General features: G+C 38.0%; 1 protein-coding gene across 5 annotated transcripts in view; it reads right to left on the bottom strand.

Moving 5' to 3' along the window:
* The window catches only part of FILIP1L (filamin A interacting protein 1 like), a 221238-nt gene that overhangs the window by 7784 nt on the left and 198819 nt on the right, over window positions 1-14635 (bottom strand). For all 5 annotated transcript variants that reach the window (XM_009289703.2, XM_009289704.2, XM_009289705.2 and 2 more), the window contains one exon: window positions 10743-13497. In XM_009289703.2, coding sequence (XP_009287978.1) covers window positions 10743-13497 — 2755 coding nt within the window. The remainder of the gene's footprint in view (window positions 1-10742; window positions 13498-14635) is intronic.

Below are 14635 nucleotides of genomic sequence, written 5' to 3'. Positions count from 1 at the left end.
ATCAGAAAGTTTCAATTTGGAGGTTTTTTTTTTTTTTTTTTTTTTACTATATTAAGAAAGGAAAGAGTTTGGCTTTGAAAATGAGAAGGAAAAAGGAGGTGTGTTTTTCTTTGCTCTGTGTTCCTTGAAGATTTTATCTCTAGGTGGCAGCAAAGTTTTTCTTTTGTACTGCATCCCAGTATTTTCACTAAAACCGGACTGAAACTTGTCGTTAAATGCTGAATAAAAAAAATTAACATGCATTTTCATGGTAGTCTTGAATTTTAGCACTCATATTGTTAGTATGCAAGGGAAAAAAAAAAAAACAAAAAAAACCTCAAATCAAAAAGCATTTTGCTTCAATTACCAAAGGTGCTGTGTTAAGAAAGAAGGGGTTGATGTTGGAGGGCATAATTGTGTTACTGCTATATGGCTTTCCTTGAGTACTGAGTTGGAACAGTTTGCCTTCTGACTATGTGGTATGGCCTGGTAGATGGGGCACAGTATTGACAATAAAACATTTGGGTGGGCTATTCCTAGCAGTGCTACTGTCTGATGTAAATTTAGAGATGATATAAACCATGCCACAGTTTCCTAACTATAAAAAGAATTAGATTAGCCATCATTTGCTAAGCATGTTGAGATGAATAGATAAAAATATTTATGTAAAGTCTTGCATGCTAAAGTGTGATGTATCTCTAAAAGAGTTGTAGATTCGGTTTGGTTTTTTTTTGAGAAGTGTTCCAGTTTAGAGATTCCATACGGTACAAAGTGGTTGGAAGATTCTCTCTGTAGTTGATTTAATAGCAGTGGTAGTACTTCAAGAAGGTGTTTGCAGGCCCAGAGTTTTACAGGTTTTGTGCATCTAACTGGTATTCAGGCTCTAAGGTCTTATTAAATCAGTAGGAAGTTAGGTGTGAAAATACCCCTGTGCTCTGGCCTATAGTTTGCACCAGCTTCCAGCTCATTAAAACCACCATTTACAGTATGGCCTTCTGAGCCGCCAGATTTTTGTTTCAAGCAAAAATTTTTTGGTGATTCAAAATGATGTTCTATTTTGCAGTTCTGAATGAAAGTATTGAATACATCTAAATTATTATCACTTAGTGCTGAGAGTTGCATTATAACTGATGACTTTGTCAAGGTTTGGTCTGCTTAGTGTGTTTGTATTGTTCTCTTTTGTGTGTGTTACGTTTGCTTATAGCCACAATAACTGAATTGATGCAACTCCTGGCATAGGCTCAAACTTGAGGATAACAGCTGTATTATAGGGCTTTTTTCCTATGCAAATAAACTATACCAGTGTTAAGTTTCTGTGCCAGGACAACTAAACTTGCACTTCAGTGATTGTACCAATCTAACTGCGTAGCTGTAACTTCTGTTGTAGGCTGTCCATCTAGTTTTCTTCCTCCTCATTCAGCACTTAAAAATTGGTTTCTTTTTCATCATTCCTGAATAAATTCTAGAGAGGAAAGGCTGAATAACTTAAATTTAAGGAAAACACTTGCTGACACTTAATTTTTTGAGTTTGATTATATGTGTAGCTAGATCAAGGACTAAACTTAGAATCTCGGATATGAATTGTAAAAAGAACATTTTGGGTCAGTTGGCTAGATCAGTACTTAAGCTGCTGTAAGATTTACCTGTAAAGAGGGAATGGCATTATGTGGGAGTTGTCTGGAAAGCACTTGGAAGTAACTGTATATCAAGTTCTGCATTGCTTTAGTTGTATATGTACTGAAAATTCTTGTGCAATTTTCTTAGTTCCTTCCCTACTACTTAGTGTAGAGGCATGTATGCAGATACATTGGCTATGACATGCTTGTGTGTTGGGATGTCCATTTTGTGTTTTGGGCAGACCTGAATGACTAAAAAAAACCCTCCTATATATAGATTTTGGTGGGCTTTTTCAATTTGATTTTTAACTCTTATCTATGTATGGAAGTCTGTGTGCACACCAAGAATCTCTTCAAATGTATGCACCCTTTCTACCAGTTAATTTTCTCCTTCAAGCTGAATGGTTTTCAGTCTCCCCCATTCTTTTTTTGACACTTGTATTCTGAATTTGCTGCCTCTGTGTTCATCATTGCTGTTTAGTTATGGCTCCTTCAGTTCCCATCTGTAGGCCACTTTTTATATTTGCTATCTTTCCAGGTGATAGAAGAGGAAATAAGATAGGTTTATCCTTCAAAAACCAAGCTGAGCTGCCTTTCATGTTCTGGAGAGCCCTTGTGAGTTCCCATCAGTGTTCTCAAAACACCCCTAGAAACGAAATGTTACCCAGGAGCTACCTATCTGAGTAGCTGTGCCATTTTCCTTTACTTAACATGTCTAAACGCTGTTAAGTAAATATTGGCAAATAATTACTGCAACCACAAAAACAACCAACCCCAAAGACATTAAACTAGCCGCATTTTTGAAATGAGAAGATTATGTGGTATGTCTGTCTGTAAATATAACAGCATCATATTAGTTTAAGGTGTTGGACTCAGAAAATACCAAAGATTTTCAGTTGTAGAAATAAGCAATTAAAGCTCATTTTCAAGGCAAGCAATGATCTAAGAATCAAGAAAGCTGCAGTTTCATAAAGATCTTTTAACTTCCGCAGTTTTAAATTAACTTCTGAAGTAGATGTCAGTCTCCTGTTATAGGAATTGGCAGGAGAAAGGGTGTCAGAGAGAACTCGTACGCAGCGGCTGTTTGTTATTTCATAGTGAATGACAGCAGGTACTTCAGGGACACGGACAAACACTCCATGGGTGACAATTGTGGAATTTTCACATGACTGCGAAAATGGCCTTTCTTAATTTCAGGAAGTCAACTGTGAAAGCATGCTCCGAAATATCAGGATATATATTCCATACAAACTTTGGGTTTTTTTCCCCACAGGCACAGAGGTGGCTTATCTGTTATTTATATGGGCCATCAGGTATTTTACACCCATACAATGCTTGCTTTCTGGGGAGTGGGCTAAGGCAAGTGTGTGTGTGGGGGGTGGTCAAGGAGAGAAAATATGTATGTTTCTGTGCTGTTCAAGTAGTTCTCCTGCCTTTGGTCCTAATCCTTTTTTTTCCTCTGGAAGTATGATCTGTGCTTTGCTTCCTGTTTGAACTGTATTCATTTAAATAGGGGGGAGCATGTAGTGCTTCTGCTGTAAGTTTTCTTATTTACCTTTCTACAGTCATTGTAGAACTTGATTTAGGAGAAATAACTTTAGATAAGGTTCTTTCTCACTGCTTAAATTTTTAGTTTAAGAAATTTGAGCAACAGAGAGTATGATTTTCAACTTTAGTGAAAGTGGCCAGGGGATGGTGCTGAAGATCCTTTGCACAGAAGTCTACATATCTGTATGTGCACAAACATGCCTCTTGCCAGACTTAAGTTTGTTCCTGGATGATTGAATGCAGTCAGAACATAAGCCAGGTCTGTAAGTAAGAATGAGTTAAGATTAAGCGATAAATCTGAGTATTTCCTTTGGTCTCCAAACAAGACAGCTTTGGCTGAAATTTCCGGTTAGGCCTCCTCAACTGCACAGGGCATTCGGGTATTTCCTTTTCTTTCGCTAGGTCCTGGCATCTGTCTTCTAGGAATCCAGAGGGAAAATTCTCACTTGCTCTGCATTTCCTTTTATGCAGCCCACTTGCGTGCATGACTGTATTGAGATGTGTAAGCAGGAGCAGTATAAATAATCCTTATACTTACTAACGTTGGCAAGACCTTAGCCAGAGTATTGTCTGGCTTGGAGCACTGCATTGTCACACCATTATAAACAGCTCTGCAGAGGGAAAATGGTTAGTAATCTGTACAGCTGTAGTACTTGAGCTATTAAGTGGGAGAGCAATTGGGTTTGTTTAATCTGGAGAAAACAAAACTGAGGAAAGACATGATAATTGTCTTCTAATACGTGAAAGTCTGTTGCAGAGAAAATAGTTTTCGAAGGTCAGTGGAGGGATAGGAAAGCAAATACTGGATTACAATTTCAGCAAAGGAAATTTAGTTTAGAAATTGGCAAGATTCTTAATGGCAAGGATATTTCAGTCCTGTTACAGATTCCTGGGGTAATTGTGAAATTGTCATTGCAGAAGTTTTTTAGGACAGGATGAACCGGGCATTTGTTTGAAAGGGTTTAAGTCAAGTTGTAGTAAGGGAATAAGCTGGAAAATGTCCTGAGGTCCCTCCTAAGCTTTATTTTCTGCGATTCTACTCTTCTGCTGATATTTGGCCTATTACAGCACTCTTGATCTCAATAATATGACCTATTTGACAGAGAAATCTATATTGATATTAGAAATAAATTCCATATGTGACATGATTTGCACTCCTGTACCCAAATGTGTCACCGTGGTCTTATTTGTTGAACACCAAGTTTAAATCTACTTTCTGGTGGTGAGGAAAAGAGGCACAGTTGGGCAGATTTGGAGGCAGAAGTTGTATTCCTAATTACTAAAATTCTGTTACGTGCCTTGCTTTTCTTGGGACGTGTCTTCACTGGGAAATGTGATAATCTTTTAAACATAAGATAGTTCAAAGACCCATTTTTAATAGATAATTGACAAGATGCAGGGAAAGGTAAGGTTATGTTGTGGGTCAACTCCCCTAGGACAAGGATTTACCTCGGACTGGTTGATCAACATCGCCACGCAGCTGGCTGTTCTCTGAAATGAACAGTTGCTTGTTGTCCCTTTGCCCCTTGAAACAAGGCGGGATCTCGGGCACCTTGTTAGGGTACCTAGGGTCCCTAAGAAGAGGAGTAGTATAGCCTTTTTAAAGAATACTAAACACATTGCAATATTAATTCTGTCCAGGAGAGGGTAGTGCCGGCACTTAAATGTTTCTGCTTGTGCTTAACTGTTAGTGTTTTTTATATAACACATTATTTTACAAATCTGTGTGAGATCATCAATTCACGTGGTTTAAAGCTGCGCTGCCATTTGTTGAGTAAGATTCTTGGCAGCAGGTCTTATTCTGTACAGATTGTGGGCAGGTAGGGATATATGTGTTTGGGTATTTCTAAGTATGCAGTTTTTAAAGATGTGTGGAACTGCGCTCATACCTACACACACCTTTTAACATGAAAACGTCTTCAGTATCAATATTGTCTGTTCAAAAGCTTTGAATATATTTTTCCCATATTAATTAATATATATATGTTGGAGAAGCATACAGGGGTAACCACGTTGGGCCCAAATGTGTTCTGCATGGAGAAGGAAAAAGAACCCTCTGCTTTTACCATCATGGCTTTTTTTCTGTCTGGGAGCAGGCTGTTTCTCTCTGTGAAGGCCACATTTAAAGGCGTGTTAATCAGAGTCCTATTTTTTTTATATATATATAAAAATGTTTTTAATAGGTATAAAAATTATATTTAAAAAAAACCTCTTCTCCTTTTGTCCAGCCAAGATTGGTGTTTCTACGGGATATAACATGACCTAAAAAAAACCCTCTTCCTTTTGTCCAGCCAAGATTGGTGTTTCTACGGGATATAACATGACCTATAATGGCTTGAGTATGAGACAATCAAGGATAAGAAATTCTAGATTCTAATCTCGATTGAAGCTGCCTTGGTGTGATTTTGCACAAGTCAATTAACTTGTCTCCTAAAAGAGGAGTAATTTCTTCTTACTACCCCAGAAGGATGTTAATGGGACTGATGAATGAATGTTGTATATTTGGAGTGCTTTGTGATGTATTTGCATGCTAGGTTGTATCTCTTCAGACAATAGTGGTAGCATCTAAGGTGATGGGACCAGGGCTTTGGCAGTGATTCCAGTATAAAGTGCTCATACTTTATGCTTGCCCCTTGAGTTATGCTGATGTAGCTCTTTTGTAGAGCTGTGCTGTGAAATGGATCCTGTTTGTTTTAATAAAGATTTGTGGAGTGTGGTTTGGGGTTGGTTGGTTGGTTTGTTTTAAATCCACTTTAGTTTCTTGACCTGGTTCACAGTGCTGCCTTCCTGAACAGTGATGACAGCATAACTGAGGGCAGTACTTTGTGATATGGGATGTGGTAGGGGTAAGAGAGGGGAAGGAGCTTCTTTTGCCCATCCCTACATGAAGACCCTGTGATGTCAGGCCACTGCTTGGCAAGTGGAGAGTCATTGATTAAAACAGGTCTTTCCTCTTGTGCTCAAAATGTGTTTCCCAGGAGTACTTTACTTAGTGGTCAGAGGAGAATCATGTTCAGTTGGCAGCTCTGATATTTGAGGCTTTCTGGGTGCCCACAGTATGGTGGGTCATTGGGTGATGGGCTAGTGGAGAGAATTCAGCTACATCTTGGGGCCACTGACTGCAGGTTTGTGAAAACAGTTCATGCTTCTTAAATTTTTAAGGTTGGTCTTTTTTTTGAGCAATTTTGCACTTACAGTACTTGCTGTTAATTTTAAAATGTCTTTATACACCTACTCGTGCTGTACTTGAACCATAAGATCTTTTTCTCTTCTGTTTCTTGGTAACATAATGTTTTGGTAGTCTTTGCTTAAGCCTGGAGGTTAGGCAGTTGTCAGTTTTTGTTTTGCCTGTCTCAATATCTGTTTCCTAGGGACAAAGTCATCCTGCAGATGGTTAGTCCATTTCCATCACCTAACCCTGCAGCATCCATTCAATCTTAATCAGAAAGTAGTGCTGTACAGCTCTGTTTCTGATTATTTTTTCCCCAGTGTGGGGAGCACACCTTCTTAAGCCTTGCATGAGATATTTACATACAGATCTTTTTTCTTATTACAGCCTCACATTCTGTCCCCAGACACCATATTATCTACTGTGCTTTGGATCAGGAAGATTAGCTGACTGCTGTTGTAATTTTTGTCAGTTCTATTTCTTAATTAGCTACTTGAGGGAGGTTTTTAAATAGCTTGAAATACTACCTCTCAGTTGATGGATGGGCTCTTTGCTCTCAGAATACCATTATTCCTTCTTATTATCTTTTTTCTTTTCTTCCTTTTCCCTCCCTCCCCTCATCCATCCTCCCTGTAAGGACAAAAATTACAAATATTTCTTCTGAAATATTTAATCACATTAAAAAAATGACATAAAAATGCTGAGCACTGAACTGTTTGTGCTGCGCTTGCTTATGATCCTTTGCTTGCTCACTCCCTGAAATAAAACTGAAAAGATGAAGGAAAGTGGGCTGATAACTGATAAAAAATGGCAGAGGTTAATTCTCCCTTTCTTTTCCTGGAGACTTAAAATCCATGGAAAAGGTAGATTTTTAGACTTCAGAGGAGATGCTTGCTAAGTGTTTTGGAAAAGAGAAGGGTTGATATTATGATCTGCTGACAACTGCTTTTACACTCTCTTTCACAGTTTAATCCCTCTGATATATGCTACTTACTTTGTGGCCATATTTCCCTTTAACATTTAATTGAATCATTACATACCTGTCAGATTTTAGGCTTTTGGGCAAATGCTGAAAACAAAAGAGAGTCAGCCTCCAAATTAACAGCAATACTTACCATTTATGGAATGCTTGAAATTCCTAGAAAAGCTGCCTTACTTGGTCGAATTTTAATATGATTATGCTTGATGTTTTTGTTCAGAGTGTTTAAATCAATTTGCAGACAACTCATTTAATTTTCTCCTTGCTCTTCTGTTTTCTTGTTGTCTACCAAGGAAGTAGGTGAATATTCCCACTCAGGAAAATGGAAATAATCTGAAATACGGAGTGGTGATCTGAACAACTTGAGGTTAATTTGTAAATAGGTAATTCGCTTATTATTATTAAGCTATGCTTCCTATTTGTTATTTTATGATAAAATTACAGCTAACTTATTTCTGTTCAAACAATTAAGTAAGTTTCAGCTCTCAAAAAAACACATCCAGGTGTTTATTTTCTCTTCTGTGTGCTTTGAAATAGAGTTTGGGAATTTGAACAGGATGAACAGGTTTTATTCTGCAAACCTTATTTTTAGTCAAAATAATTATTTGATTTTTTCATCTGTTGAAATGAATGGCAAAAGTTCTACTGTGAAGTCAGTTAAAATCTACACATAGATTGCTTCATCAGCAGGGGAATATAAGCATCCCTTAATCAAGGTGTGTTTTTTAGGAAACACAGCAAGTTCATTTACAGGCAATGGTGATGCTTCTTATTTAGGAGTTAACGGTCATGAGTGGCTGCTTTCTTTGTCTTTTGTTAATTGGACAGTTACTGGTAAACCATCACCAGCGTAAGGATTAAGACAGGAACAGAAGTACTGTCCTGTTTAATAATTAAATCTATAAGTGGTGTGAACTCTCACCTAGGTTTTGTATTCATAATAGCTTGGGAATTGTCCAAAGGACTAAGTGTGCGCATTGCTATGTCCTGACTTGCGCTTTTCTTTTACAAGATGTTGTAATAGATGGTCAGGTGGTTAATGATCAACACATTTCTGTGTATTTTGGAACACAGGTATGAAATGAAATGGTTTTTTCTACAAGATTTTGAAGTCCAACTGAAGAAAATATTAGTGCTTCTGGAGGACAACTGTTAATCCTTTAATTTTTGGAGACTCTGGTGTCTGTTAGTACACTGGCAAGTGTGTACTTCTGACACAGTTATTCAGTACCGTGTTTGTAATGTGTCCCTGCAGAGATCTTGGGTATGGATCAGCAGGATATGCAGTAGAAGTGCAGAGAACGTGTTTTGAATGGACTGCTTTTTAATTTTGAATGAGCCCTGCGGTTAAGAATGTGTAACCTGAACGTAGTTAAGTAACTTGTTCGTATAATTAGCACAAACTAAAATTTTTATAATCTTGCCTTGCCTGAGTGCTGGCTGCTGTCTTGATCAGTAACCTGTGCTGAGTTGGTGGGAGCCAAAGTTTGCTTTGCAGGGTAAGACTGTGTACTTGGTCTTACCCAGATCTTAGATATCACTTTTGCAGTCAGTGGAGATAAACTGAGGCTAAACCAGTGGGAAGGACCTCTTAAGAAGCCCAGTAACTTCAGGAGATGTTGTATCAGCATGACATTAAGCTAGGCTTGTGCGGATCCACATTTTGTCCTTTTAAAATTGCCACTGCTCAACTGTAATATGTTTATTATATCCATTTCTATCACATATCTTATAAGTGAATATTTTTTTCTTCCCATTGTTAATTTTACTGAGAAAAGTGTGTATGGGTGGTGGGCTTTGCTTTTCAATAGAAATTGTTCCTTCTAAAATCGGTTATTACCTACAGTTGTAATAATTTAGATTCCTGTCCATCAAAAGGACTTAAAATGATAAAAGTCCCCTTGTTGTGTGAAAGCATGTGCCAAAGTCCTTTGCTGAATCAGTTGCTAAGTTATACTGCAGAAATGATTTTTTTTTTTCTCCAGATAATATAAACAGAATAAAGATAAGGGTTTAGTGAATAGGGACTTTCTGCTTACTTGCAAACTTCCTTGTTGATAAGGAGGTTGAATTTTTTTTTTTAATTTCTCCGCTCCCCCCCCCCCCCCAAGATACATAGGCATTTAACTTTTTAGAATAAGAAGCAGCTGTTCCAATTTACATTTGCAGTTTGCATCTTTTGAAAAAGAGACATTTGAAAGTGCATTTCAGGTCTTTTTGGCTGATTTACATTCTGCGTGAAGTTGGTCCACTACTAGCAATATTTTCTGGGAGGTTAGGATTGACGTGTAAAGGGCAGAATTGCTTACATTTCTGTCCTTTTCTTAGGCACTAATACTGTATCCATCATTGAAATACCTTAACCTGTTTTGTCCATTCTGTATGGTACTCCTATTTACCATAGTTCTAGAGGCGTACATGTTTGGAGAGTTGGTCTAGTACTACTTCTTAACGCTTCTGTCAAGCTTTCTCTGCCTATTATATGAAAAACATGAAGGTGTGCCATGGTTTGCTAACCTTGTTTCTTCCTCAGTGTACCTGTGTGATGTATATTGTATGTTGAACTGATGGCTAGGAGCTTAGATGAAATTTGAATATTATGTGTGAATCCATTCTTCTGAGTTATCCTTTAGGAATGTAAGTGTTGCTGTTTATTATTTTACAGTGTACCTAAACGATAGCAGTTTTTCTGTTGTATTGGGAAAAAACTCTTGCCTTGTCATGATGTAAGCTTCTGAACTCAGTTCACTTACAAGAAAGGTTTACAGAAAGGTTTAAAAAGAGTTTTAACCACACAGTCTAAAAAAAGATGGGGAGGAAAAGTGGTGGTTGTGCTCTGGAACATATCATGGTATGCATCATAAATTTGTAATGAGATACAATGCATAATATTTTGAGTGTTTGTGTGTGATGTACTGATAATTATCTGAAATAAGAGGGCTGGGAGGAGTTGGGGAAATACCAGGGAAGATAATGAATCAAGTCTTATCTGAAGTTAGCAGGCAATATTATGGCTTAATTCAAATTCTACCGTACATGCAAAAAAATACAAAACACACATAATGAACAAAAATATTCTGCAAGCAATGATAAAAATAATGAATTATTTACTGTTTTTGTAATGTTAAAATATTTTACCAAGGCAAGTTGCAGTCAAAAGTAATGTGAGTTATTTTGAAAATGGAAATACATAAAGATGCATTTATACAAGTGCAAGACTAAATATTTTACATAACTGTATTTCAATGAGAAGATATACAGTAAGTGCACACTTGATAACACTAAGCAGGCAAAACTTAACGTTAGTTCCATATACTGTTGTATAGTTCATGCACAGATCTCTCCCAAAGTAAAGGGGCTGTTCCAAATAATTCTTGCTGGGATGAAAAACAGGATGGGTTGCTGGTAAGGGTGTCAGCATGGATGGGGGTCAGTTATAGACATTACTTACTGTAATTTGTGATTGCCGTGGGAGAGGAGTGGCTGTTGGTGTGATAGTAATACTGCTGGTGATTTTATTGGTGGGCTTACTGGGTAGGCCATTAGCTAGTGCTGGAGTTCTGTTGTCTTGCACCGGATTACAGGGGCTGATGGGCTTGGAATTGGTGAGAGCTTGGACATAAGGACTTCCTAAATGGATGTGGATTTTGTTATCCTCAGTAGTTATTACACTTGATCCCGTACTGTTTGATCTTTGAAACTGCCATGACGACTGCCTGTCTGGGGATACTCTAAAAACGGCGTGCTTGGCTCCCATTTCCAAAGGCTCCGAGGAGAGTATTTGTTCCTGAGAACTTGAGCCTGGTAAAGCCAAAGGGGACATTGTTCTTTCAGGAGTTAAAGAACCACATGATTCAGGAGTTTGAGATCTTGCAAAAGTAGCCATAGTAATAGGAGAAATTACTTGCTCTGGGCTCATGTAACCTTCTGCTGCTTTTGATTTTACAGGTGTTAAGGAGGCATTTTGAATAATGGTTATTCTTTGCTTTGGAGTGCCACAGTTGGGTATAACTGCTGTGCTTGTGTAGGAGTGAGGACTTTCAGTGGTAGGACTAGTTATTTCAAGTGTTGCTGTGTTCTGTCCATGGTCTGGAGTTACTTTTATGTGAAGAGGTTGGCCAGGTGTATGGCTTAGCACTAGGTCTCCAGTCTGTGCACAGTTTCCATTTTGCTTTGCATGAATCTTTCCGTTTTGAGGATGGCTCTCTTTGGACTTCATCCAAGGGATCCATAATTTTTTGTTCACGGCATTGGCAATGGATGAGTTGCTTTTGAAAGACACTGGTTGTTCCTCCTCATTGTTGTCTTTGTCCTCATTATCGCTGTCTTCATACAGCTGTCCATTTATGACTGTTCGCTCTAAAGGCATGAGGGTTTTGTAATCGGGTGGTTCATTGTCTGCTGGATCTGTCTGGACTTCTTTAGAAAAAAGTTGCAAATCAGAAATCCTCCTTCCATTGAGACCAGGCCTGAAGTTCTTGCTGAAGCATCTGTACCTCTCCAATTCTTTCGTGAGGCTTTCCATTTCTCTTGCTAACTCCCTGTTCTTGTTTTCTTGCTGGAGGAGTTTCTTCTGTAAGACTGTATGATCACCTCTGAGGTGACAGATTAGGTCTTCTGTTGCCATGTATTCATGAATTTTCTCTTTCAGTGCATCTACTTCTCTGGAAAGATGACTTGATTTAGCTTCCTCTTCTTTGAGCTTCTTAAAAAGACGCTGCTCTTGATTGGACTCTGCCTTTTCTGTTAATTTATACCTAGCCACTTCCATTTTCACAGCCTCCAGCTCCTCTGATAGGAGCTTGGCTCTGTCCCGTTCATTGACATATCTTCGTTCTAGAGACTCAAATTCATCTTCAGTTTTCATAAGATCATCTTCTATAGCCTTCATTTCTTTCAGCTTCTGCTTAAGCCTCTCAACTTCTTGAGAAAGCTCTTTGATTTTGTTGTTCTCCTGCTGCAAGGAGGTGCTGGATTTAGTACTCTCCTTAAGTTTATTTTTAAGAAACTCTTTTTCAACCGCTTCCAGTGACTGAAGTCTTTTTCTTAGAATGTTCACTTTGGAAACAAGATCACTTCCTTTCTCCTCTTCTGCTTTGAGTTTGTTTTTCAGTTCATCTCTTTCTTTTGTAACACTGAACACTTTTTCCTCTGCATCAGATTTTGATTTCAGTGCCTTTTTACTTTCCTCAATTAGTTTTTCTGTAACAGATGTCACTTTATTTTGTTCTACCTGAAGCTGAGAAGTTGCAGCTTGCAGCTTTTCTTCTGTTTGCTTTATTTTTTCACCCATAGTTCTTCTTTCATCCACAAGCATCACTGTTAGACTCTTCAGCTTTGTTAAATCTTCTTTAAGTGTAAACTCAGTTTTTTCTAACTTACTTTCAATTGCTTCAAGCTCACCAATTCTAGCTTTTAAGCCATCCAGCTCATGGGACAACTGCTTTGTTAACACTTTTTCTCTTTCTAGGTTGCATTTTAGGGAGTAGCATTCCTGTTTGCTCTTGTTGAAAGCGTCTTCTAGTTTCTCCAGCTCCATAATTCTTTTGTTGAGTTTGTCAACTTCTCCTTTAAGGTTCTTGCTCTGTGATGCTTCTTTTTCTAGCTTTCTATTAAGTTCTCTGCACTGATCTTCCATTTTTATGAGCTCTTCATCTTTTCCTTCCATCTCCAGCAGTCGTTTCCGTAGTTCTTCCACTTCGGCCATAAGCATGGAGTTCCCACACTCTCCCCTATTTATCTTATCCCTTAAGTCTTGCAGTTCTTCTTCTGCTTTTCGTAAAGATTTATTGGTCTCTTCCAGGTCATCAATTTGTCGGCTGAGAGCAGTTAATTTTAACCGGAGCTGACGATTCTGACTGTCTTCATTGGTTAGTTTGGCCATCATTGCTTCTTGGTCTTGGGAAATCTTACTGTTTTGTGCTTGAAGTTCAGTCTCCAGCCTGCTGGCTCTCTGTTCCTCTTCTTGAACTTTTGCTTCTGCAAAAGCCAGCTTCTCCTGTGCTTGTTCTGCAGAAGTGGTTAATTCTTGAATTTTTTTACTTTGTTGATTCAACTGCTCAGTGAGTCTTTGCTGTTCATCCACCACCATTAAAGCAAAGGTTTTCAGTTTAGTCAATTCTTCTTTCAGTTTAGCTATTTTCTTGTTGCTTTCCTTCTCTTTTTTTGACTGATATGCTGTTTCTTGTTCAAGAAGCTTTTTCAATCTGTAGGAGGAAATAATACTGTATTTTGTAGCCATTTTAATGGGCATTTAAAAACACACCTGAAATATCATGACATCTCTGCCAGATGTGCATGAATATCCACTTGTAACTACAAGCAGACCTTGTGTCATGGGGCCCACAGGCCTTACTTTCTACTCAGAAGTTCTTTTGTAATGGACACTTCAACATGATCATTTAGACTTAACAACTTCAGTAATTATGCATCTTTGATTACATTTTCAGCTTTTGGCAGGTATCAGTGCAACACAACTTTTTGCTATTTTGCACTAGAACAACACTGACCTTGGCTGTTTGCTGAGGCTAGCTATGTGCTTGCAGTTTTTTTTAAGAACTGTGATTATCGTAGTGGTTCAGAAATTAAATCAGTGCAGCCCTCAAGGGCAGGTATAATTTACAGCATCATAAACCTCCTAATACCTTTAAGTTACTTACAAACCATCCTGATGTTTTATGATGTTTTATGATTAAACCTTATGGATGTTAAAGTATGTGAAGGAAACATAGCCACACTAGGCAGTTAGTCAGGCTGCCTAATGTCAATTTCTAAGCAGCACATCAGAGCCAAACTAAACATTGTAGGTAAGTCAATCCTCAGTGAAAATGTGGGCCTTGTGACCTTCTATCATGCACACACACACAAAAAATGCAGTCAGCAGATAAACAGGTATTCAGGTTGTGCCTTTTGAACTGAAGAAAGCCCAAATGTCTTGCTGTCTCTTAGGCTTGGATGTGGTCTTATATTCAAAATGGGCAAATACACCTAAGTGCAACCCTGCTTTTACATGATTCTTGAGGGTATTTATAATGGTTTTCCAAAATTAGTTTTACAAGTTTATATTAGTACTCAGTCTTTACTGAGATGCAACATACTTAATTTGTTAGAGCCTTGAGATAAGGTTGTGCATTTGTTTATGTAAGATCCTAAGAAACCTCCAAATACCTCAAATAATTAGGTTCTTTTGTAGACTTTTCTTTGTCAGGGAGATGTCTGTGGAGCTGCTCTGGGGTATGATTAGGTTTGGTGAGCACATTTGCCTCCTTTCAATTAGATTTTTCCCACAGCCAACCTATAACTATATTCTGGTATTAAAGAAAAGTCTGAAAAGCCTAGATTGAA

This window comes from Aptenodytes forsteri, unplaced genomic scaffold (genome assembly GCF_000699145.1).
Source record: "Aptenodytes forsteri isolate BGI_AS27 unplaced genomic scaffold, ASM69914v1 Scaffold61, whole genome shotgun sequence".
NCBI classification, from domain to species: Eukaryota; Metazoa; Chordata; class Aves; order Sphenisciformes; family Spheniscidae; genus Aptenodytes; species Aptenodytes forsteri.
This window is presented reverse-complemented; position numbering and strand designations above follow the sequence as displayed.